Source organism: Myotis nattereri, assembly GCF_964212035.1.
Source record: "Myotis nattereri genome assembly, chromosome: 3".
NCBI lineage: Eukaryota > Metazoa > Chordata > Mammalia > Chiroptera > Vespertilionidae > Myotis > Myotis nattereri.
This window is the reverse complement of record NC_138077.1, coordinates 185,061,561-185,087,680: the sequence shown is the minus strand read 5'-3', so window position 1 is coordinate 185,087,680 and position 26,120 is coordinate 185,061,561. Positions and strand designations below refer to the sequence as shown.

Here is a 26,120-nt window from a genome sequence, read left to right as displayed (position 1 = left end):
ATGATGCTGGAGATGCTGTTGCTGCCTTACCCCCTGCTGGGGCTGCTCCTGCTGACCCTGCTGGGGGCCGCCCTGCTGGGGGCCGCCCTGCTTTCCAGGCAGCGCTCTCCAGCACGAAACAAGATCCCCAGGGCACAGAGGCGCAGGGAGGTGGCGCTGCAGCAGATGGCAGCCCTGGCACAGCGTCTCCGGGAGCAGGTGAGTAGACATCAACCCCTGAAGCACCCAGCCTCAATCCCAACAGGTGGGTCCTACCTCAGGACACACCCCTCTCATGGCCTCATCCCCTTCAGAAGACAGAGAGCCTGGGGGGACAGTCCCCCATTCCAGCTCTATGCTAGATCTTTGTGTCACCAGTTCCTCCCCATTTATGTCCTTCGAGCCCCTTGTGGTCGGGGGCAGTGTGTTTTCTCTGTTCTCCTAGTGGCTCAGTAACATGGTGGTGTGCACTTGGGCTAATTGTTGAAATAAAATAAACTGATGGAGAAACTGGAGGCAGGAGGCCAGGCCTCTTTCAGCTCCAGACCATCCCCAAATCCCACTGAATCAGGAACCCTGGTCTACATATTCTCCCTCCCGTGGGCCACCCACTGGTTTTTGCATATGTTTGCTGAGCACCTGACAGATGCAAAACGCAGGGGGGGTGGGGGGGGGGTCAATGGAGGTAGGTTCCTCCCGGGAAGTTATGTAACTTAAAAGAGGGTTTTGACAGCCCGGATGGGGTTATTTCAAGGCATTGTGACCGCGATTATGACTGGGTTGGGATTTGAAGGTGAAATAACAGCCCTGGGTGTGTCAGCAAAGCCCAGCTAGAGTGGTCAACAGAAGGGTGGGAAGGAGGGACACAGAAAGAAGCTCACGCTGTGTTTGCATTCGCTGTATGGCCTGGAGGGTGTGACAGCCTCTTCTGGGCCATGGGCTCCCTGACTGCTCAAGGAATGGTGGGCTCGTGGTAGCTTAGGGTCCCCGACTTTGCTTGAATGTGGTGGTCTCCCTTTGGACCTTGGGATCGGGGGTTGGCAAGAGCGCCTGAGGTACTGTCCCTGTGACCTGGAGTTCCTCAGTGTCCTCTGCCATCCCCCGGACAGTGATTGATGGCCCCAGTGGGCAGCTTTTCTGCTGGAGCTGCTGCAGCTCCTGAGAATGTGTATTAATATTAATTGGGGGAGAAACCAAGATGGCGGCATAGGTTAACACCGGAGTTTGCTGCCTCGAACAACCACTTCAAAAATACAACTAAAAGACCAAGCGGACATTATCCAGAACCACAGGAAGGCTGGCTGAGTGGAAGTTCTACAACTAGGAGGAAAGAGAATAGCATACCGAGCCTCAGAGGAGGCGCAGTGCTGAAGTCAAATACTAAGGTGCCAAGTGCATGTGGAGCGGGCGGGCGGCTGAGGGCACGCTTGTCTGTTTCAATCGGGAGGGAGTCTCAGGCTCTGAGCTCCAGATCTGGGCGAGTCTCTGGGGACCCAGACTCAAACGGGAGAAGCGGGACTGTCTGGCATCGGTCGGAACTTGGCCTGGACGTCAAATACACTCCAGTATTACCTACAACAATCAAGGCTTAAATACAACAAGACTGCGCACAAAGACCACAAGGGGGTGCACCAAGAAAGCATAAAAAATGCGGAGACAAAGAAACATGACAGAAATGGAGGATATAGAGCTCAAAACCGCACTTTTAAAGTCTTTCAATAATTTTCTAGAAACTGCCGATAAACTTAATGAGATCTACAAGAAATCTAATGAGACCCTCGATGTTGTGATAAAGTACCAACTAGAAATTAAGCATACACTGCCTGAAATAAAGAATATTATACAGACAGCCAACAGCAGACCAGAGGAGCGCAAGAATCAAGTCAAAGATTTGAAATGCGAAGAAGCAAAAAACACCCAACCGGAAAAGCAAAATGAAAAAAGAATCCAAAAATACGAAGATAGTGTAAGGAGCCTCTGGGACAGCTTCAAGCGTACTAACATCAGAATTATAGGGGTGCCAGAAGAGGAGAGAGAGCAAGATATTGAAAACCTATTTGAAGAAATAATGACAGAAAACTTCCCCCACCTGGTGAAAAAAATAGACTTACAAGTCCCGGAAGCGCAGAGAACCCCAAACAAAAGGAATCCAAAGAGGACCACACCAAGACACATCATAATTAAAATGCCAAGAGCAAAAGACAAAGAGAGAATCTTAAAAGCAGCAAGAGAAAGACAGTCAGTTACCTACAAGGGAATACCCATACGACTGTCAGCTGATTTCCAACAGAAACTTTGCAGGCCAGAAGGGAGTGGCAAGAAATATTCAAAGTGATGAATACCAGGAACCTACAACCAAGATTACTTTATCCAGCAAAGCTATCATTCAGAACTGAAGGTCAGATAAAGAGCTTCCCAGATAAGGAAAAGCTAAAGGAGTTCATCACCACCAAACCAGTATTATATGAAATGCTGAAAGGTATCCTTTAAGAAGAGGAAGAGGAAGAAAAAGGTAAAGAGGGAAGTGGAAGTCTAAGCAGATTTGCAACGTGAATGATCTCATTCCCTGGGTTGAGTTATTGCTCACTTTCTGCTGAACCAGTAGCAATTACACCCAAAATTGCTAGATCTACTGATGTCCTCTGACATTATACATAGTCAACATCTCTTTTGACAGTGAACTCATATAGATTGTCATGAGGATCATATTAAAGTACTTTGATCCTAATTGTACAGGTGTCAGTGAGAAGTTGTGTAACACTATAGTTAAAAGTGCTGGGCTGCCTGACTCTGACACTTACAGAGGTGGACAAAAGTAGGTTTATAGTTGTGAGTATGTCAGCATAGTTTACTCTTGTATTATTATCTACTACTGTAATTATTATATTATTTTCCATACAAACAACTGTAAACCTACTTTTCCTAAGCCTGTGTGTTTTAAATAACTTCTCTGTGCCTTAACTTCCTCATATCTACAGTGGGATGATCATTATAATAATAGTATTCAAGTTAATAAATGTTTACAGTGGAGCCTGGGTACCTAAGCACTATCTACTAGTACAGTGGTCAGCAAACTCATTAGTCAACAGAACCAAATATCAATAGTACAACGATTGAAATTTCTTTTGAGAGCCAAATTTTTCAAACTTAAACTATATAGGTAGGTACATTGTTATTAACTTAATTAGGGTACTCCTAAGCTGGCCTTTGCTAAAAACGTCCTCAATCTGATTGAGGTACGTTCGCCAAGGTGGACCCCTTCCAACTCTCCCATCCACACTTGTCTTGTATACTTGTTTCGTCTATCTCCTTTCGTTCATCCTCTCTATATGTCCACCTCCCACTTCTTCTATTGCCACTTCTTCAAAATAGACTCACCCAGGCCGAAAACCGACTTCTGCGCATGGGCCACGAAGTTTCAATCGCACTGTACGTGCACGCCCACACATGGTAATTTGTGGAAAAGCCACACTCAGGGGGCCAAAGAGTCGCATGTGGCTCGTGAGCTGCGGTTTGCCGACCACTGTACTAGTATGTGATAATTCTCACTTTCGTAATCAAACTGTTGTCTTTGATGAGTGGTCATTTGGTGAGTCAATGAATTTGATCTATCACATGGAAGTGACACTCAACAAGGTTGGTTGAAAAGGCATGGTTGGGCCTCCCCCATCCTCTCCAGGTCACCAGTGTGCCTGCCCAGGGGGGAGTGGGGGGGCAGAGGAACAGTCCCAGCAGACAGACATCTGCAGGGGCCCTCAATAGGATCTGGTGGTTTGCTCTCTCCACCTCTCCTCAGCTCTCTGAAAAGCTGCCACTTTGCCCTAGCTGGTTTGACTCAGTGGATAGAGCATCTCCCTACAGACTGAAGGGTCCAGGGTTTGATTCTGGTCAAGGGCACATGTCTGGGTTGCGGGTTTGATCCCCAGTAGGGGGCATGCAGGAGGCAGCCAATCAATGATTCTCTCTCATCATTGATGTTTCTATCTCTCTCTCCCTCTCCCTTCCTCTCTGAAATCAAATTTTATATACATATATCCCCTATATAATAAAAGAGAAACATGCAAATTAACCACCCCTCTGCTGCACTCAAGCCACGCCTACAAGCCAATCAGGAGGGAGTATGCAAATTAGTCCAACTAAGATGGCGGCGGCAAAGGAGCTGGAGTGACCAGGAAGCTTGGGTTGCCCCCGGTGATGGAGGAAGCCAAGATTCCCGCCTGCCCTGGCTGGCCCTTGACTCCGCTCAAGGCTACAAAGTTTCAATTATAGAAGATAAATAAATCCCATATACCTGCTTCCAGCCGGCCGAGGCCTCCATTCAAGGAGGGGCTGGGAGCCTGGGTTTCCAGGGGCAACCCAGGCTTCCAGCCGGACCTGGGCTCTGCTCAAGGCTACAAAGTTTCCATTATAGAAGATAAATAAATCCCAGAAAAACGAAAAAGAATAAAAGGAGAGGCTGGGAGCTTGGGTCGCCGGGTGGTATGGCCAGCCTGAAAATGGCCCTCAGCTCCTCACACAGGCTGGCCACACCCCCATAAGGTGAGGGTTCCCCGCTGGGGGATTTGGCCAGCCTGCAAACAGCCATCAGCCCCTCACCCAGGCTGGCCAGACACCCCAGCGGGATGCCCACTCTGATCTGGGAAACCTTCAGGGCAAACCAGCCAGCCCCCATCCATCTACCAGGCCTCTATCCTATATAATAAAAGGGTAATATGTAAATTGACCCTAACAGCAGAACAACTGGGAATGACTGGTCACTATGACACACACTGACCACCAGGGAACAGACGCTCAATACAGGAGCTGCCCTGTGGTGGTCAGTGCACTCCCACAGGGGGAGCTCTGCTCAGCCACAAGCCAGGCTGATGGCTGCCAGCACAGTGGTAGTGGCGGGAGCCTCTCCCGCCTCCTCAGCAAGGCTAAGGATGTCCGAATGCAGCTTAGGCCTGCTCCCCGCTGGCAAGTGGACATCCCCCAAGGGCTCTCGGGCTGCCAGAGGAATGTCTGCCAGCTTAGGCACAATCCCCAGGGGAGCGGGCCTAAGTCAGCAGATGGACATCTTCCGAGGGGTCCCAGACTGTGAGAGGGCACAGGCCGGGCTGAGGAACCCCCTGAGTGCACGAATTTTTGTGCACCGGGCCTCTAGTGTGTGTATATGTATGTGTGTGTGTGTGTGTGTGTGTGTGTGTGTGTGTGTGTGTGTGTGTTGCCACTTTTACCGGTGGGCATGTAAGGACAACTGCCAGGGAGTTCTAGCCTCAGGGTTTTAGTTGACACTGAGTACTTGCCCACAGGGATGCCACCAGGGGTATCATCTCTCTAGTAGATATGTAATTTAACCTTCAGTATTGGTGGTGAGCCTGTGGACTAGCAGTGAGTGCTCGAGTGGTCCCTGGTGGGTCCTATTGAAAATCCTTAGGGTTGGGGAGCAGGCCAAGGGGTGGGCACAGGCTGGCCCTCCACAGTCCCTGAGGGAATCAGAGGTTGTGCCTGGAGGGCCCCCATGGGCTGAGCATTAACCCTTTACTGCTGGACTGTGAGGAGTCCCAGCAGAGAGCCTGAAGCAGCTGGGGTGGTGGTATGCTCAGGGCAGTGAGTTTTTGCTAAGTGACTCAGAAGGATTTCAATATTTTAGCCACAGTGCAGTTGTGGGGATGCATGCTAACTGAATGCCCACCCTGTCCATGCCTGGGCCTTCCTGAAAGTCCTTGTGGCACACAGGCTGGGGAGTTATATTTAAAAAAATAATTCTTTTTTCAATTACAGTTGATGTACAATATTATATTTGCAGGCATACAACCCAGTGATCAGACATTTATATAACTTTCAAAGTGATCACCCTGATAAATCTAGTACCCATCTGACACCACACAGTTATTGACTATATTCCCTGTGCTGTAACCTTATATCCCTCTGACTATTCTGTAACTACAAATTTGCACTTCTTTATCCTTTCATATTTTTCACCCAGCCCCCCAAATCATTTTCTATCTGGCCACTGTCAAAATGTTCTCTGTATCTATGAGTCTGTTTTTGCTTATTTTGTTTTTTAGATTCCACATGTAAGTAGAATCATATGGCATTTGTCTTTGTCTGACTTATTTCACTCAGCACAGTATCCTCGAGGTTCATCATGTTGTTGCAGATGGCAAGATTTCATTCTTTTTTATTCCTGAGTCATATTCCATTGTATATATATACCACTTCTTTTTTATCCATTCATTTATTGCTGGACTTTTACTAGTAGGTTGCTTCTATATTTTGGCTATTGTAAATAATGCTGCAATGAATGTATAGACGCATATGTCTTTTTTTTTATTATTATTATTACTTTTTTTACAGAGAGGAAGGGAAAGAGATAGAGTTAGAAACATCGATGAAAGAGAAACATTGATCAGCTGCCTCCTGCACATCCCCCACCGGGGATGCGCCCGCAAACCCAGGTACATGCCCCTGACCGGAATCGAACCCGGGACCTCTCAGTCCGCAGGCCGACGCTCTATCCACTGAGCCAAACCGGTTTCGGCGCATATGTCTTTTTTAATTTAGTTTTTTGGGTTTCTTCAGACAAATAACCATAATTGGAATTACAGGGCCCTTATTTGTCTCTTGTTTTAAGCTCTATTTTGTCTGATATAAGTATTGCTACCCCAGCTTTGTTGTTTTTTTTCCATTTTCATGGAAAATATTTTCCATCCCTTTACTTTCAGTCATGTGTGTCTTTTGATCTGAGGTGAGTCTTGTAGACAGCATATGTAGAGGTCTTGTTTTGTTATCCATTTGCCACCTTATGTCTTGATTGGAGCATTTAATCCATTTGAATTTAAAGTAATTGTTGATAGGTATGTATTTATAACCATTTTATGTTTCATATTTTTTATCTTTTCTTTTTTCTTTTTCATCTTAAGAAGACCCTTTAACATTTCTTGTGATACTAGTTTGGTAATAAACTCCTTGACCTTTTTTTTTCTGTCATAAACTGTTTATTAGCTAAGACTTTTACAAACATTACTTATATTAGAGGTAACAATGGAGCTGGAGAGTATTATACACCCAAGCTGCATGGCAACAACCACCAATAATGTGGTGGGACTTGTGGCCCTTTCTAAGGCAGGGCTCTTGCAGCCTGCAGATGTCAGCCCTCGCATCTCCCTGTGCTAGTGGGCTGGTGTGGTGATCCATTGGGTGTCAGGATTCCTTCTGATAGCCTTATGGAATGAAATGAGGATAACCTCAAAGAATTTGTACACGTGGAGTCTTTACCGACCCAGTAAGAACCCAGGACTCTTAGAGCCCCACAGTGGCATCCAGCTTGCTCACTCCTCAGCAGGAGGCTGAAGGTTTTGAGAAAACTTTAGCTGGTTAACACCATGATGGAAAGGCTTGCTGTGGTCACACCCTTAGGAACTGGGTGTTTGAGGCAACCATGGCTCACATGACATAACCTGCTTGGCCTTGTATCACAGCCTGCATGTTTTATCAGGCTGAGTGGGGTGGGGCTGGGGGCCTGTGGAGTGCAGAGAGCTGACAGTACTGCCAGCAGCACACCCTGAGAAAAAAGTATGTTACATAGGACTGCTGCTTCTTCCATAGCTCCTGGATGCACTTGTGAAAGCCCATCCTGCTTACCCGATGGCTGTAGCCTCCTTTTGCCTTTTCTTGTCTGGGAAGCTCTTCATCTGTCCTTCAGTTCTAAGTGATAGCTTTGCTGGGTAGAGAAATCTTAGTTGTAGGTCCTTGCTTTCATCATCTTGAATATTTTGTGCCAATCCCATCTGGCCTGCAAAGTTTCTGTGGAGAAATCAGCTGACAGCTTTATGGGAGCTCCCTGGTAGGTAACTAATTGCTTTTCTCTTACTGCTTTTAAGATTCTCTCTTTGCTCGGCCAGTGTGGATTAGTGGTTGAGCATTGACCTATGAACCAGGAGGTCATGGTTCGATTCCCAGTCAAGACACATGCCTGAACCTCAGGCTCCATCCCCAGAAGGGGGCATGTAGGAGGCAGCTGATTAATGGTTCTCTCTTATCATTGATGTTTCTATCTCTCTCTTCCTCAACCTTCCTATCTCTGAAATTAATAAAAACATACTTTAAAAAAAAGATTCTCTCTTTGTCTTTAACCTTTTGCATTTTAATATGATGTGTCCTGTTGTAGGCCTCTTTGGGTTCATCTTGTTTGGGACTTTCTGTGCTTCCTTGACTTTTATGTCTATTTCCTTCATCAGGTTAGGGAAGTTTCTGTTACTATTTTGTTCAATTCCTTGCTCTCTCTCTTCTCTTTCTGGCACCCCCATGATGCAAATGTTGGTATGCTTGACGTTGTCCCAAAGACTCCTTACACTATCCTCATTTTTAAAATATTTTTTTCTTGATTTTGGAGAGGAAGGGGGTGGGGGAGATGAGAGAGAGAGAGAGAGAGAGAGAGAGAGAGAGAGAGAGAGAGAGAAACGTCAATGATGGGAGAGAATCATCAATTGGCTGCCTCCTGCACACCCCTAACTGGGGATTGAGTCCACAACCCCGGCATGTGCCCTTGACCAGAATTGAACCCAGAACCCTTCAGTCCATAGGCCAATGCTCTAGTCACTGAGCCAAACCAGCTAAGGCAGTCCTCATTTTTGACACTAAAATTACAACTAAACTAAAGAACAACCATCATTCAGAACCACTAAAATCTGGCTGAATGGAAGACCTATGATTCTTGAATTTAAAAAGAAGTCACATAGAGACTGGTAGGAGGGGCTGAGATGCTGAACAGACTGGTCCTACACTCACATGTGGCAGATAAAAATTGGGAGGGATATCTTGGTTGCAGAGATCCCCATGAAGAGGAAGGGGTCCCGGGGCCCTCCAGTCCAGGGTTGTAGTACCAGGAAGAGAAGTTTCCATAACTTCTGGCTGTAAAAACTAGCAGATATTGTGACTGAGGGAGACAGAGGGCAGCTGGAATCCTAAGCAGTTCCTGTTAATGGGCCTGTGCGTGGACTTACTCGGATGCACTCCTTTAGAGCTCCAACACTGGAACAGCAGCTTGAAATGCACCAGGGATGTACATGGAGGAACTGAATTGTCTGGCATCAGGATGAGAGTTGGCAGTGTGTGTGTGTGAGCTTTCTTCCAGTCAGAAATGCTGGCAGAAGACATTATTCCTTTGATAACAGCCCTCCCCCACTACCCGGAACCTCCCAACACAGAGCTGGCAGGCAGATGCCATATCGGAGACTCCATCAATCTGGCTCACATTGTTTACCAATCCCCTGGTGATTGCCTAAGGCCCCACTCTACCCAACTTTCAATCCCACCCAAGTTGTTTCCAGTGACTTTTCCATGTGAATGGCCTGTCTTGGCTCATGCTTCATATCTTCCTAAAAATCTATCAAACAAGTAGCATCTGGCTTCAGTGTGTCCAATACCTCTCGCTATGTGGCCCCAGGCCTGGCTCTAGCAATACCTGGCCTTGGTTCGCAACTTGGCCTCAACTGGGCACCTCCAAGCTCAGCAGCTATCTGCAGTTCACTTTGTAGCTCATGCCAGGTGGCTCTGGGCAGAACACAGGTGGAGGCCCCAGAGCCAGAGTACCCAGTGGACAGCTTGAGACCACATTGAAGCACCACCACCCAACTACCTTCACAAACAGCACATTCAAGGGGTGGACTCAGTGAGCACAAAGCCCTGATGAAGTAAGTCCTGTTCTGTTGAGTAAGCCCCTGCACAGCTGGTCCTCCACAGTGGTCAGAGGTCATTGGTCAGTGGTCACAGCCAGTTCTTGCTTGATTGACCTGGGGGTAAATCCCTCCCTTTGATGAGCCAACAATAATCAAGGCTCAACTATAGGAAGAGGTTACACAGCCCACATGTTGATCAGAGAGGCTGTACCACTGGATTCTACAGAACACCTACTACATCAGGCTACTCTACCAAGCCTGGGAGATGTAGCAGCTCTATGTAATACATAGAAACAAACACAGTGAGGCTGCCAAAATGAGGAGACAAAGAAACATGTCCCAAATAAAAGAACAGAACAAAACTTCAGAAAAGTAACTAACCAAAATGGAGACAAGCAATCTACTAGATGCAGAGTTCAAAACACTGGTTATAAGAATGCTCAATTAACTTCATGAGAACTTCAAAAGCATAGAAAAGAACAACTCAGAAATGAAGGATACACTAACTGAAATGAAGGGTAATTTACAGAGACCCAACAATCCAAAAAAATGAGGATAGTGTACGAAGCCTCTGGGACAACTACAAGCATTCCAACATTCACACTATCAGGGTGTTCGAAGGAGAAGAGAGAGAGCAAGAAATTGAAAACCTATTTGAAAAAATAAAGACAGAAAACTTCCCTAACCTGGTGAAGGAAATAGAATAAGATGAAGCCAAGGATGTCCACACCAAGACACATCATAATTAAAATGCAAAAGGTTAAAGACAAAGAGAGAATTTTAAAGGCAGCAAGAGAAAAGCAATTAGTTACCTACAAGGGAGCTTTCATAAGACTGTCTGTTGATTTCATAACAGAAACTTTGCAGGCCAGAAGATATTGGCAAGAAATATTCAAAGTGATAAAAAACAAGGACGTCCACCAAGATTACTCTACCTAGCAAAGCTATCAGTTAGAATTGAAAGACAGATAAGGAGCTCCCCAGACAAGAAAAAGCTAAAGGAGTTCATTATCACCAAATCAGTATTACAAGAAATGTTAAAGGGTCTTCTTGAAGAATAAGAATAAGAATAGGAGGAAGAAGAAGGAGAAGGAGAAGGAGAAGGAGAAGGAGAAGGAGAAGGAGAAGGAGAAGGAGAAGGAGAAGGAGAAGGAATGAAAAAAGATAAGCAATAAAATGGCAATAAATACATATCTATCAATTGAATCTAAAAAAAAGCAACAACAAAATAAAAGAACAAGCAGAACAGAAACAGACTCAATAGATACAGAGAACATTTTGATGACTGCCAGGTGGGGGTGGGTTTGGGGGATGGGTGAAAAAGGTGAAGGGATTAGTAAGTACAAATTGGTAGTTACAGAATAGTCAAGGTGGTGTAAAGTGCAGCATAGGGAATATAGTCAATAATAATCTATTAACTATGTATGGTATCAGATGGGTGCAAGATATATCGGGATGATTATTTAGTAAATTATGTAATGCCAACATAAGAAGTGTCCAAACCTGTAAGAATTTTTATAATTTTATTTGAGCCAAACTGACGACAATTGCTGGGAAGCAAAATCTCAATGGATTGAGAAAATGCTCCAGAGAATGACAGTTTTGCATCCTATTTTATACATTACAGTCAAAAGAGGAGGCATACGGAGGGTTTTATAAAATTCATTGGTGATAGATTAGGGAGATGGGAGAAAGCAAAGTGGGAAAATCTACGGGATTGGATAAAAAACGTTAAATGAAGAGACACATACTTCTTTCACATTGGTGGGTAGAGGACAGTTAATAATTAACATTTATAGCACATAGAGTGGTATATATTTTTTAAAATTTTTTATTAGTTAAGGTATTACAAATGTGTCCTCATCTCCCCCATTAACCCCCATCCTCCCCCCCCCCGACCCCCCACCCCACACACATATAGAGTGGTATTCAGGGAACAAGATAACAATGAGGGAACAAGATACCCTGAGTTGGGCTCTGGTGGGAGATTGTGCCTTGAGGAGTCTGGGAAAAAAAGGATAACTCAGACATTGAAAAGGTACGTTATCTTAGATGCAAAAAAGACAATAGACAGGCTCATTTAAGGTAAAGATCGCCTTTTTGTCAAGGAATATATGGGCCTAGGACTTGACAACCCTCCACAGCTCGCTTTCAGTTAAGAAGTTTTAATTTCAGAGCATAGAGCCAGCAGAGCAGCGGTTCTCAACCTGTGAGTCTCAACCCCTTTGGTGGTCGAACGACCCTTTCACAGCGGTCGCCTAAGACCATCCTGCATATCAGATATTTACATTATGATTCATAACAGTAGCAACATTAGAGTTATGAAGTAGCAATGAAAATAATTTTATGGTTGGGTCACAACATGAGGAACTGTATTTAAAGGGCCAGAAAGTTGAGAACCACTGCGAGGGTAATGGTGAAGATATAGATGACATGGGTTAAAGTCCAGGCTCCCTTACCTTGTGCAAGAGAGTAACCTCTCTGTGAGTCAGTTGTCTTCACTGGTGAAATGGAAATGATAAGAATGCCTGTCCAAGGGTTTTTGTGAGGACTTAATGAATTGGTGCAGGCAAAGTATTTGAAGATGAACACATTGGTGTATCTGAAGATGAACACATGCTATATGCTGATTTTGAAAACCTTATAAACCACACTGATGAGAATGGTGTTGTAACTTTATTCTGAGGGCAGTTGGGACCTATGATCAGGTTTAGGTTATATAAGATCTTAAAAGGATCACCCAGGTTGTAGTGAAGAGGTTGAGCTGGAGGGGAAGAGACTTGAGGCAGGGGGTCCGATGAGGAGGCTGTTGAGAAAACTGAGAAACACAGAAGGTTCTAGGCAGGAAGGAGGCTGTGGAGTCAGAGGTGGGAGATATGAAGGAAGCAAGAACACCTACTGGCAGTTGGTCACTGGGGTCCTCCTGCCTCCGTGGGGGGATGACTCAGCAAGCGTGTGGAGCCAGGCTCTGCCACTTGCTAGCCGTGTGTCCTTGGGCAAACAGTGCTCTCTCTCTGTCCCTCAGGGTCTCGACTGGGGCTGAGGACTAAGGGAAGACAACTTTGCCTTCCTGAGTGCCTGCTATGTTCCAGGGCCTTGTCATGGAGCCCTGAGGGGGTAGTGCCAGGCTTTCCATCATTCCCTGAAGGACCCAGCTCAGAGCAGGCGGGGGGCCTGTCTGTGGTCATCCTACATGACTGACTAATGATTGACTTCTAGTCCTTACCTCTCTGAGGACTCCTAGGCCATGGCAGGGGAAGGGGCCCACCCTGGGTTATCCAGTTGAGCCATAGTGTGGTCAAGGCTGGGTCCCAGCTTTCCTGCCAGTCATGCTAGACTCTTGTCCTTTCCCAAGGTCAGATCAGCAGGGTTGGGAGGACTAAATAAGAAGGAAATGTGGGATGCTGGATTGCTCCCCTGAAGGCAAATCACACAGAGCTAAACCTCATTTCCATAAGCAACGAGTCTCAAGATAAGCATATAATGTCACTCCCACTCCAATTGTGCCCCTTCTGAATAGCAACACTAGGGGTCAGACTCTCCTCTGTGCCAAGCCCTGGGCTGGGCATTGGGGAGGCAGAGACAGAAGGGAATATCTGTTTCCTGTAGGTCTTTCATGCCAACCTGGAGACAGACCAATAAATGATTTTAATGCTAAGGGTGAGCACAGGGATAGATATGTACTGAGCACATGTACATGTGTACACTGGAGTGTATGGGGTGTGATGTGGAGTGTGTGGGAGTGGGCCTGAAGGGATCAGCCTTTGATATCTGTCCTTCCCACCTCATTTCCACAGGAGCCAGGCCTGGACCCCAAGCCCATCCTGGAGTTGCCCCTGGTGGAGCTGGCTCAGAAGTTGCAGGCGGAAGAGCTGAGTCTGGAGAGTGTCCTCTGTAGCTACTTAGAGGAGGTGGGGTTAGGGGTCAGGGTCAGGACTTAAACCTGCCTCTGGGCTGGAGTGGGGATGGAGGGAGGGGCTGTGGTGACTGAATGTCCTGTCCCTGGCCTCCCTGTGAGCCCTTACCTGGTTTCCCTCAATGTTGCTCAGGCGCTGAAGGTGCACCAGGAGGTGAACTGCCTGACAGATTTCCTGGAAGAATGTGAGGAACAACTGCAGGCATTGAAGAAGCTCAAGAAGAGTGAGAGAGGCCTTCTCTATGGGGTCCCCATGAGCCTCAAGGACCCCTATGACTGCATGGTGAGTCCTGGGGCGTATGTCCTCAGGTGTGCATGTATGTGTGGGGGCACACATGCCACGGAGCCTGTGAATATCTGAGTGTGTGACATGGGCACGTTACTTAGTCCAGGATGCACAGCTAGAAAGTGGCCAATGGAGACTGAACCCAGCAGCTGGGTTCAAACCGAAGCCCAAACTCTTTTTTTTTTTTTTTTTTGCTTAAAGTATTACAAAGGGTATTACATATGTGTCCTTTCCCCCCCCCCCCGCCCTTGACAGTCCCCTAGCCTCCCCTACCCCCCACTGTCTTATGTCCATTGGTTATGCATATACGCATGCATACAAGTCCTTCGGTTGATCTCTTACCCCCCTTCCTCCTGCCCCCCAACCCTCCCCGGCCTTCCCGCTGCAGTTTGACAATCTGTTTGAGGCAGCTCTGCCTCTGTATCTATTATTGTTCAAAAGTTTATAATGGTCTCTATTATCCATGAATGAGTGAGATCATGTGGTATTTTTCCTTCATTGACTCAAAGCCCAAACTCTTAACCACCATGTTCTTCTGCCACCTGTGAATCCACCTAAGGTGCTGCACTGTCTCAGAGGGTGTGAGAATGGATGTGGGTGGGGGTCGAATGGGGAAGAGTCTGTTCACTGTAACTACCCTGACCCCCAAGGACTGGCGTTAATGTCACTTTCCTGCAGGGCCATGACTCTACGTGTGGCCTGGCACAGTTCCTGGAGAAGCCAGCGGCCAAGGACGGGGTCCTTGTGAAAGTGCTGAAGGCCCAGGGGGCTATTCCCTTCGTTAAGACCAACATCCCCCAGACACTGCTCAGGTCTGTGAAGTGGGCAGGCTGGTGCTGGGGCTGGGGCTGGGGCTGGGCTTGGGGCTGGGGCTGGGCTGGGGCTGGGGCTAGGGCTGGGGCTGGGGCTGGGGCTGGTGGGGCTGGGGCTAGGGCTTGGGCTGGGGCTGGGGCTGGGGCTGGGGTTGGGGCTGGAGCTGGGCTGGGGCTGGGGCTGGGCTGGGGTTGGGGCTGGACTGGGGCTGGGCTGGGGTTGGGGCCGGGCTGGGGCTGGGCTTGGGGCTGGGGCTGGGGCTGGGGCTGGGCTGGGGTTGGGGCCGGGCTGGGGCTGGGCTTGGGGCTGGGGCTGGGCTGGGGTTGGGGCTTGGCTGGGGTCAGGCCAGGACTGAAACAGCACCTTGAAGTCCTGATTTAGAGCAGAGGGTGAGGTGGGAGTCAGTCATGCAGACCTCAAGGACGAAGTTCTTGGGCAAGTCTTTGTGCCCTCCGAGCCTCAGGTTTGTCCTCGTGTGTGGGCTCAGTGGTCTCTAACGGCTCCTGGGCTTGGAGGTTCTGAAAAGTTATGTCTCTTTCTCTCCCAGCTTCTGTCTCTAATTGGTCTTCTCATCTTGTATTCTCTCCTCCCCATTCATCCTTTAGTGTATCCAGTAAAAAACAACAACCAATAAACATTGGTTTTAGAGAGAGAGGGAGAGAGACATTGATGTGAGAGAGAAGCATAGATCAGTTGCCTCCTGCACACACCCAATCACACCCTGATGGAGGACTGGATGTGCACCCTGGGTATGTGCCCTGACCAGGAATCAAACGTGCACCCTCTTGGTGCATGGGACAACACTCAACCAACTGCGCCACACTGGCCGGGGCCAGCACGCCCATTTTTCTGACAGCAGAGCTGTGGGCTCCTTGCTCCTTGTTAGGAGGTGATTGGTGCTGCTACGGGTCTTTCCTGCAGCAGCGGCACTCACCTCAGCCCTGGGAGCAGCTCCTGAGTTGAAGCAGCCGGTGGTCAGCCTCTATGTGGGGAAGGGCAACATTCCCCAGTTACACCTTCACCTCACAACTCCTTTTCTGCATCCCCCAGCTTTGACTGCAGCAACCCCATCTATGGACAGACCCGGAATCCTCTGAACTTAAAGAAGACCCCTGGAGGGTCTTCGGGGGGTGAAGGAGCTGTGCTGAGTAAAGGGGGTTCCATCCTGGGCATGGGTACCGACACAGGGGGCAGCATTCGCATACCATCCAGCTTTTGCGGTGTCTATGGCCTCCGGACCTCAAGAAGCCGCCTCAGGTACTCAGTGGTGGTGCTGGGGTGGGGGTGGGAAGAGCAGGCTCTGCCCAGCCTAGAGGAATTAGGGGTCTGGTGCCGGGAGTCGGTCCATCCTTACTGTTTCAAAGGACCTGGCATATATGGCATACTGTTCTTAATATGTTTGCTCACCTTCTTGGCACTATGTGTTTTAACCAAGGTCTCTGAGAAAGGTTGTTTCCCCAGGTAGGGAATTTCCCCTGAAGTTAGGGAGGGAATAAAACCCCTCAACTAAGTGCCAGGCGGGTAATTAATCACTTTAACTACGAACAAGCATGCTTAAGCTACATAATCTTTACTCCCTGGAATGGAGATAAGAAATGCCCTAACCTTTGTAATAGAGATTGATAGGATTGAATGAACTGGTATAAATACAGATGTAACAAGATAGCAAGACTCAGAACTTAGAAGACAGAACTTAGAACACAGAACTAAGAAGACAGAACCAAGAATTCAGAACCTACACGGAACCTAGAGACAGAAGAACTTCGCTGGAAAGAACATGGCAAAAGATCCTGGACTGAACCTGACTACAGAAATTGGCAAGAGAACCTGACTAGAACCTGGTGACTGAACATGGCTGGAGAACCTGGACAGAACCTGGCTGGAGAACCCAGTGAGGGAACATGGCTACAGAACCCGGCTGGAGAACCTAGCAAGAGAACATGGACACAGAACCTGGATGGAGATCCTAAGCAGAACCTCTCTGGAGATCCAGACCAGAACTTGGCTGGAGATCCTGGCTGGAGACCCTGGCTAGGCTGCTGATCAACTGAACACTGCCTCCGTGTCATTCCTTCTTCGCCGACTCCATCCACACCTTTGGGGACCCCTGGACCTGCTGGGGTTGGACCCCAGCAGTCTGGGGAACAGAGGGGCCTGATCTACACATTAACTCTCATTCACTCAGCTTAGGACTAGGGGAAAGTGGTGAAGGTAGGAGGGCTTCAAATAACTCCTGCCTCAGCCACAGCATGTTTGTTATAGGTGGCAGTGGAATAGACCTTCCACTCATTCATTAACTCATTAGTTCATTCATCCAGTCATCTTACATTTATCCATTTACCTGCACTTTGAACTTTCAGAGGCAGGGCAAAGAAAAGGAAGGCTTCCTGCAGGAGGCAGCATTTGAGTTTGGTTTTGAAGGCTGGACATGCAGAGATAGTATGGAGTCCAGAAGGCTGTACTGTAAGCAATTAACTGCTTGGAGAAATATGTGTTCATCGAAGAGCTAGAAGAGGAAGCTATGGAAGTTGATACTTTAGAGCCTTGAAGGGCAGTCAAAGAGATCAGACTTTATGTTAAGGGAAATAGTGAGTTATGAGAGGGTTGAAGCAGCTCTCATACCTGTGTGCTGAGCCCTGGGGGAGTGCATTGGCTGGGTGCTCAAGCCTCCTTGGCACCCAGGCCCTTCCCTTCAGGTGCTGAGCTGGGCTCTTGGTGGGTGGGGATTTGCAGCTACACAGGAATTGCCTCTGCTGTGAAGGGCAAGAAATCAGGTAAGCTCCTGTCTGTGCCTATTCAAAAACAAACTGGCCAGCCTTTCTCCAAGGACATTTCACCCAGCCTCGATCTCAGACCTATCAGCCCCGCTAGTGATAAAAGCATCTGGGAGAAGGGACTTCATGGCTTCTGCCTGGCCTCCCCTAGCCCAGTGATTCTTGCCCCACTGAGAAGTGCTTTCTGTTATCTTGCTTTAATCTTTCCTGTTGGTTTCTTGATGTTCTGTCCCAGATGAGATTCTCCCTCCAGGCACCAGAGCTGCTTTGGCAGGTTTATCAACTGCACCTGTCCTCAGTCCCTGAGCAAAATGGCCCCCATGAACTCTTTCTTTAGCCCTGATCATGGCCCTGGGCCCCACCCTCAGAGGCCAGGGAGTGGGGGGTCCCCAGAGTAGAAAAGATGCCTCCTTCCCATTTGCTATGCAGTGGCCACTGTGGCTGGCCCCCTGGCCCGGGATGTGGACAGCCTGGTGTTGTGCCTGCGAGCCCTGCTGAGTGAAGACATGCACCAGCTGGACCCCACTGTGCCTTTCATGCCCTTCAGGGAGGAGGTAAGCCGGGTTGGGGAACAGACCTGGAGGGCTCCTTCCTCTCCCCTCCCCTCATTCCTCATTGACCTGTCTGCCAACCCCTCTGAAGATCTCATTTCCTAGTCCAAGGTGCAGCAAGCAACTCCCTACACACATCCTGGTATGATCAACCTATGATCATTGTCATCCATTCTTTGCCTCTGTTGATCTCTCCATCCTTATCCTGTTCTGGCACTTCTTTAGCTTAAAAATGCTCATGTCTATTCATCTACTAGTACTTATTTGCCCACCCACTCAACTCCAGCTATTCATTCATCCACCTACTCCTCTATCCATTCAAATCTCTGCCTACCCACCCATTTACCTTCTCATACATCCACCCACTCATTCATTCATGAATTGTTCTACCTATCTGTTTCATCCACCCAGTCACTCACGTCCCCATCCATTTCTTTCCTTTTTTTTTTTTTTAATCCTCACCAGTGGATATTTTTCCATTGATTTTTGGAGAGAGCGGAAGAGAGGGGGAAAGATAGAGAGAAATATTGATGTGAGAGAAACACATTAATTGGTTGCCTCCTGCATGCGCCCAGGCAAGGGCCCGGACCTGGGAGGAGCCTGCAACTGAGGTATATGCCCTTGACTGGAATTGAACCTGGGACCCTTTGGTATGCAGGCCAACACTCTATCCATTGAGGCAAACTGGCTAGGGCCCCATCCAGTTCTTGTTATTCCAGGGGAGTCTCCAGAGGAGCTAAAGCCTGAAACGTATATAGGATAGCCTATATGTGGGTAAGGCCAGCTGTGGCCCAAGGCCCCAGTCTATAAATCTGGCTCCTGGAGAGAGTGAGATCACCTTGTCCCCAGCCCAATCTCCCATCAGAGCCCTACTCTTCTCCTTTTGCCCCCAGATATACTCCAACACCCGGCCCCTTCGAATTGGCTACTATGAATCAGATGGCTTCTCTCAACCATCTCCTAGCATGGCCAGGGCTGTGAGGCTCACCTGCAGACTGCTCCAGGATGCAGGACATGAGGTAGGCTTACTTAGCCCTGGGGAAGGGGGGTGGAGTTTGGGGAGAAGGCTGGACTGGTGAGGATGCTGGACTGGACCATTCTTGGAGAGAAAGGAAATTATATCCAGCATGTGCTGGGGTGTAGGGGAGGCCGGGGAAGGTCAATAGGGAGGAAAAATAAAGGAGACATATGTACTACTATCTGTAACACTTTAAACAATAAAATAAAATTTAAAAAAAAATAAGAAAGGAAATTATATCTAAGTTTGGGCTGCTGAGATCATTGTGTTTTCCCTAAATTCCATGGAGAAGATGGACTGAGAAAATATATGGAAGGGGGGAGAGGGAGTCTCACCTTGTGAGAAAGGCATCATGATTCTGTGTGGCTTCTCCCTTCAGCGGTGGTGACTCAGGGATTCACTCTTAAAATTCCTTCAGCCTAAAATGGCCATAAAGATCTTCCTGTCTTCAAAATCCTCCTCCCCCTCCTCCCTTGCCTCTCATGCCTCAGTGGCTTGTCCTGGCCCTGCCTCCCCTTTGAGAACTGGTGGTTGGCCACACACGTGCTATGTGATCTTGGACCACTCTCCTAACACCCCAAGCCTCAGCTTTCTACCACATGGGGCAGCTGTGCAAATTACTGGTCAGTGAGGTCACATGTGTAAGGCATTTGGTCTGAGGCTGGATCACAGTGGAGCAGGCAGGAAATAGGGCCTGGTGGAATTCCCATCACATCCCTATGAGGGAGTGGGCATGGCACCCACCCACAGGCCTCCCCTGCCCTGCTGAGGAGCTGAGGTAGAAGGAGATGAGGAGTGACGTGATTTTCTCTCCTTAGATCCTGAGGGATGCGGAGAGAAAACAGGGCTGGGTGGGGAAAGCTCCAGGCCCTGACTCAGCCTCTGTCTCCACAGGTCATTCCCTTCTCCATCCCCCGGATAGAGTATGCCATACAAGAGCTCTACAGAAGGGGTTTGTTTGCTGATGGAGGGGCCACACTTCTCGAGAAGCTGTATGTTTGTTGGGACTCAGACATGGAACATGGTGGAAATGGGGTGGGAGAGGGGACCTGTGGGGCTGGATTGGTGGGATGCCAATGGCTAATTGTGTGACCTTAAGTCATCTATTCAGGCCTCATTTTCAGAATGTACATGTTCCAGGTTGGTGGTGGTGGAAACAGAAGTGTTTCTTTGGGTCTGACCTCCCTCTGTGGCTTACCTATGGAGGGGGAGTTGGGTGGGTGTGGGAGTCGGTCCATGACTGAAAAGCTGTAACTGAGCAACCATGTGCCTGTGGTTCCTCAGTGAGGGAGACATTGTGGACCCCTCCATGAAGGCATTAGTCACCCAGCTCTGCCTGCCAGACCTGCTGAAGTGTATCTTGGCCAGGATCCTGAAGTACATAGTGAGTGTGGGCCTAGGATGGGGTGGGATTCAGAGGGGGTGAGGCCCAGAGAGGAAGAAGCTCAGAAGGGGGGAAGGTTGATTCAAGGAGTGGGGTAGAGTCAGAGAGGAGCCTGAGATCCAGAGAATGTTGGTGGCTCAGAGCTAGATTCAAGAGCAAGAGGAGCTAAAAGAGGGGAATAGAGGCCAGAACAGAGGAGTGTTCTCAGGGAGGGGAGGAAGCTTAGAGAGGCTCTGATAGGGGAAGGGCATCTTAGAGAGAGGAAGGAGTTTCACAGAAAGGGAAAGGGATTTAGAGAGGGGTGAGGGCCTGAAGGGGGCTCAGGGCTGTGTGAGGTGGTAGTGGCTTATGAACGATTGAGGGCTCCATGTCCGTGTACCAAGCAGAGTTGCTCTTCCTGGACCCCCACCCAGGGCAGGTTGGCACTGGCCTGTGGTTTCTGAAGTTGGTGGCCCCCTCTCTCCTTACCTCTAGGAGCCCCGAACGGCCCAGGATTTGGAAATGATTCGTGGAGTGAAGTGAGTAGTTGAGTCTCTTCAGGTTCAGCTCACCAGGGTTTTGCATGGGGTGGTGATAACTGACTGAGGGGCATGTGGTTAGAGTTGGTGTTCACTGGGGACAAAGGCAATTTAGACTTTGGGATCTAATTAGGGTTTTAGAGTCATGCCTGACACTGGGTTAAATTTAGACCTTTGAGTGGGTTTGGGATTGGGGTTTGATTTGGAGGTAAGCTCTGAGTTTAGGCTAGAATTGGGTTAGGTTGTGGTAAAGGTTGGGTCTGAATTGAGGTTAGATTTGGGCGGGGTTGAAGTTGGTTTGAGTTGGAATTGGGGTTAAGGTTGGAACTGGGGTGGGGATGTGGGTTGAAGAGAATTCTGATTTGGGCTTGGGTGTGCTGTTGGGCTTGGCCTGGTGGGGCTTGGAGTTGAGTTGCTGGTTGGAATTGGGGTGGAGTAACCTGAGGGCTGACCTAGAGCCTCACAGGTGAAGAAAGGAACTATAGTTTTGGGGGGCACTTGTGAATTCTTGTGGCTGGTGGTGGAAGTGGGGTATTGACCAGAGGATGTGTACTCTTGGGAACATTGGACAGGCAAGGTGTCTTGGCGAGGGGACAAGACACAGGGTTATTCCCAGCCCATCAGCTGATGTGCAGCCTGCACTGAGGCCAGGCCCTGCCCTTGGGCATCATGCCCCATTTGTATAAGAGAAGATCCTCCCAATCTGCCCTTTGGACTTCCCAGTGTCTTCCTCATTCCTCCAGGACACCCAAGAAACTGTGGGAGCAGCACACAGCAGTGGAGGTGATGTGTGCCTGGCAAGACCTCAAGGGACTGCTGGATCAGGGGCAGCAGAAGCCTGGTGGTGACACGAGTGGCCAGACAGGGGGCAGAGCTCTGTCCTGGCCTGCAGGGGAGGCCTGGCTGGACCTGGATGGGAAGGCTTAGTGACCTATGAGATTAATCTAGTCCATCTCTCTGGGGCCTGAATGATATGTTGTCCGCAAATCACTGTAGTCTGAGACTCCTCTTCCCATCCTTTTACCTTAGTCCCTGGTAAGACCCTGACCATTCCCAGATATCTCGGTCTTCATCTCATAGCTTCGGAATTCTTCCTGGTGCTTAAGCCAACTCAGCCTGGCCGCACCAGACCTTGTCCTGCAAACAGTGACCTCTGCTGATCTTATCCCTCCTACCCCTGTTGTTGCTGCAGGAATATCAGCAAGAGTTCATAGCCAAGTGGAGGTCCTTGGACCTGGATGTGCTGCTGTCGCCAGCTCTGGACCCTGCCTTCTATATAGGCTATCCTGCCAAAGCAACAGGTGAGAGGACACTAGGTCCTGGTGGGCTTAGACAGGGAGTCCAGGACTTCTGAGTCCTGCCACAGCCTATGTGACCTTGACCTTTGGTTTCATTCACCTAAAAACATTTTTTCTCTTAAATTGAGATAAAATTCAGGTAGCATAAATTCACCATTTTAAAGTGTGTGATTTAATGGTTTTTGTATAATCAGAATATTATGCAACCACTACCACTATCTTATTCCAGAACATTTCCATCACCTTAAAAAAATATATCGTACCTGTTAGCAGACACTCTCAATTTCCGTTTGCTTTAAAAATGAACTTTTAAAAGTGAATTTCCATTCGCTTTAAAAATGAAAAAAGCACAGATGCTCCTCAACTTCAGATGGGGTTATGTATCAATAAATCCATTGTAAGTTGAATATATCTAAGTCGAAAATACATTTAACCTGGTGAACATCAGCTTAGTTTAGTTGGTTTCTGCTGAATATGTATAAGTAAAGTAAAAAAAAAAAAAAAAAAGTAATCAAACCATCATAAGTTGGGGACCATCTGTATAACCTACATGCAATAAAATTCACAGAGTGCATTTTGACAAAGGTATATAGTGGTATCACCACCACAATAATAAAAATATAGAATAGTTCCATCACTGATCAAATTTCTCTCATGTCCCTTTGCAATTTTTCCTTAACCTTACCCCCACCCCCAACAACTTAATCTGCTTTCTCTCACTATAGATGTGCCTTTTCTAGGATTTCATATAAACAGAATCATAAAATATGAGGCTTTTGTGTCTGGCTTCTTTCACTGAGCATGTGCATTCACTCTTAGCATGCTTTCTGCTGCCCCATTTCTAGAGGTGTCTGTAGCCCAACCCACCTGAAATGCAGGCCTCAGCATAGGGCAGTGTCTGAGGCATCACTGGGTCTCGTGCCCAGAACAGGTGCAGTGTCAGAGGTGATGTCAATGCAGAATGAAAACCCACCTCAAGCCTGGAGTCCTCTCCCCTGGGTCCCCCACAGTGGCTGCCCAAAGGCACGCCCACACCGTGCTCTGCTCTCTACTGTGGTCTGTAGGCATCATGACCACTTCTGTGATGCTCCGTCCCTGCACACAGGTGGCTGTGGCCATAGAGAAGTCTTTTCAACTCAGGTTTGCACTGCACACACCAGCCATCTTGAAGCCTAGTGTATTGGAGGGCATGGGCGGAATCTCTGCCACTCACCAGCTGTGCAGCCTGTGAAAAGCCATCTCACCCATCTGGCACCTGGGTTTCTTCATTTGCACTCAGGGAATAGAAATCCCCATTTCTCAGGGGTGGAGAGGATTCAGAGAATCAGCAATGCAGAGATGCCCGGCACTGAGTAAGGCTTGGACAATGGGATTCTCCTTCCCCACACCTTGTGGGAAGAGCAGGGAGTGTTTGTCAGGTGATTCCTGGGGCGATTTCAAGCCCACAGGTATGCAGTTCCGAGAAGGACCTGAGGGGGAGTGCTTACTCAAGTCACATTCTTCCCCACCTGAGTCTTTGGGAGTTGGTGATTTCCTGGGCTAACCTGGGTCTTCCTACAGATAGCAGCTCTTACCACAGCCTGTACAATATGTTGGACTTCCCTGCTGGCGTGGTGCCCGTCACCACTGTGACACTACAGGACGAGGAGGAACTGGCCTTCTACAAGGGATACTACGGAGATAGTAATGACAGAAACTTCAAGGAGGTCAGTGCCCCTCTCCTTACCTCTCCCCCAGGAGCACAGACCAGTACTGAGTCTTGCCTCCATCCCTGTGGATGGGTGAGGGCAGGGTGGGATGGGTCTGGGCATTCCCAGGGTTTAGCCTTTATCACTTCTGCTAAAGTGATACTGTGTCACCCCATCCCCGAGGACACACCATTTAATGTCCAGGTCACCCTCTGTCCTTGTCAGGGGAGCATATTTTACAAAAACAGTGGTCTGCTCGACACCCCTGTAAGGAAAGTCCAGTCCAGAGGCAGGAAGGGTGGATCAGGGCAAAGGCCCCGGGGTAAGAGCTTCCTGTGAAACAATGGACACCGCCCTTCTCTGGGCCTCAGTTTCTTTGTCAGAAAAAAACAGGAATAAAAAAGTCTACTTTGCCCAATGATGTTAAAGGTTAAATCAAAAAAGACTGAAGCAATTAGCATAAGGTCTTATATGTAGGAAGTGTTCAATAAATGCTACTATAATTAATTCAGAGGTGACTTACCAAAAGGAAATGTTTCTATGGGCCTATTCAATGCAGGGTCTAAAATAACAACCCTGACTTGGGTGAAAGAGAGAAAGGAGAGAGAGAGAGAGAGAGAGAGAGAGAGAGAGAGAGAGAGAGAGAGAAAGAGAGTCTGACTTTGAAAAGTATTCATGTGTCTGAGTAAGACATTAAGTAACTTATTTTTCCGGAAATTATTTTATTTTATTTTTTACTTACTGATTTTAGAAAGAGAGAGGAAGGGGAGAAAGAAACATGGATATGTTGTTCCATTTGTGCATTCATTGGTTGATTCCTTAATTTACCCTGACCCAGGATTGAACTCGCAACCTTGGTATATTGGGATGACACTAATCAACTGAACTACCTGGCCAGGGCTGGAAATTGATTTTAGTGGTAGAATTACCCAGTGGAACTGATGAGAAAATAATAATAATGACACTATCTAGTGTGTCTTCAGCTCTTCCTCTGTTCCAGGAGCTGTTTAAAAGTGATATATAGAGTGCAGCCATAGTGGCTCAGTTGATTGAGCATCGTCCTGTGCACCAAAAGCTGGTCGTTTGATTCCTGGTCAGGGCACATACCTGGGTTGCAGTACAGGAGGCAACTGAGGCAACCGATTGTTGTTTTTCTCTTACATGGATGTTTCTCTCTCTACCTCCTCCCTGTCCCCCTCTCTCTTTCTCTCTAAAATCAATAATATATCCTCAGGTGAAGATTAAAAAACAAAGACAGGCATTCACAACAGATGGCTATTGTTGTGTTGGCTCTTGTCATTCTTCTATTTGACAATCTAAGTAAGAGAGAAGAGGTCAGTGCCCCTGACTCAATAATCAGGTATTACACGCTTTAAAAATTCTTGCTGCACACTAGTGTGATGGGAAAGTGCTGTCATAAAGCAGTGAAAACATGTTTGAATTCCTACAATTATGTTTGGATTTCATGGCAGGCACTCAGGCCCAGCCCCCATGTTCCCGGGCTTGTGTTTGGAGCCAAGGCACCTCTTTCACTGCAGAAGCGTAACTAGGTTCTGGATCAGGGACTTGCACATTCTTCTTTCCTATGCGAAGAACATTGGCTGGATACTTGGTTTTATATTTCATTGTTATAGTCAGCTCTTTGCACAAGGAACAAGTTTTACCCTGGAGAATTGTAGACAAAGTCAGAACAATTTTTCCAGGTTTTACTGAGAGCCGAGGAAGCCTGGAACTCTGAGATCCAGGAAATCTCTATCTTAATCTGGACTGGAGATGAGATATTTGGATTAATGCATACCTACGGGAGGTGAGGAGGGGTGGGCAAGGGGCTTGTGGGCAGGAAGCAGGCTCTGATTTACAGACACTCTCTGAGCAGGCGGTGGAAGGATCCGTGGGGCTCCCAGTGGCTGTGCAGTGCATCGCTTTGCCATGGGAAGAGGAACTCTGTCTTCGGTTCATGAAGGAGGTGGAAACCTTGACCAAGAACCAGAGGGAACCCAGATGACAAGCCATTTCTTTTGGAGATCTTCCTACATCCTTATCCAAGTCTGTTCCCAATGCCCCTTCCTTCTCATGAGTACCATATCCACCTCCTATCTCCTCCGGGAAGCCCACCATATTCCTTTTCTTTGCATTTTTTTTCTGTCCTTGTAGGTGCTTCATCGGTGGACTCAAAGCCACTCAAGATGGGGATCAGGGTGAAGGGCTCAATAAACATTCCTTCCTGGCC

General features: G+C 48.0%; 1 protein-coding gene and 1 pseudogene across 2 annotated transcripts; one reads left to right on the top strand and one right to left on the bottom strand.

Annotated features, from left to right (window-relative positions):
• On the top strand, positions 1-26,120 carry LOC308515216 (vitamin D3 hydroxylase-associated protein-like; the record flags this gene model as incomplete). The annotated part of the gene is made up of 16 exons (XM_081085782.1): positions 1-198; positions 13,442-13,555; positions 13,694-13,843; positions 14,525-14,658; positions 15,710-15,916; positions 17,393-17,433; positions 17,863-17,987; positions 18,878-19,003; positions 19,897-19,994; positions 20,287-20,386; positions 20,861-20,904; positions 21,648-21,687; positions 22,097-22,205; positions 23,763-23,908; positions 25,767-25,936; positions 26,045-26,120. 15 exons carry the CDS (start codon positions 1-3, stop codon positions 25,893-25,895), a joined length of 1,761 nt encoding a protein of 586 aa, XP_080941908.1. The 3' UTR covers positions 25,896-25,936; positions 26,045-26,120.
• LOC308516932 (large ribosomal subunit protein eL15-like) lies at positions 6,997-7,599 on the bottom strand (annotated as a pseudogene). Its single transcript has one exon. The product of its transcript is annotated as a large ribosomal subunit protein eL15-like (transcript).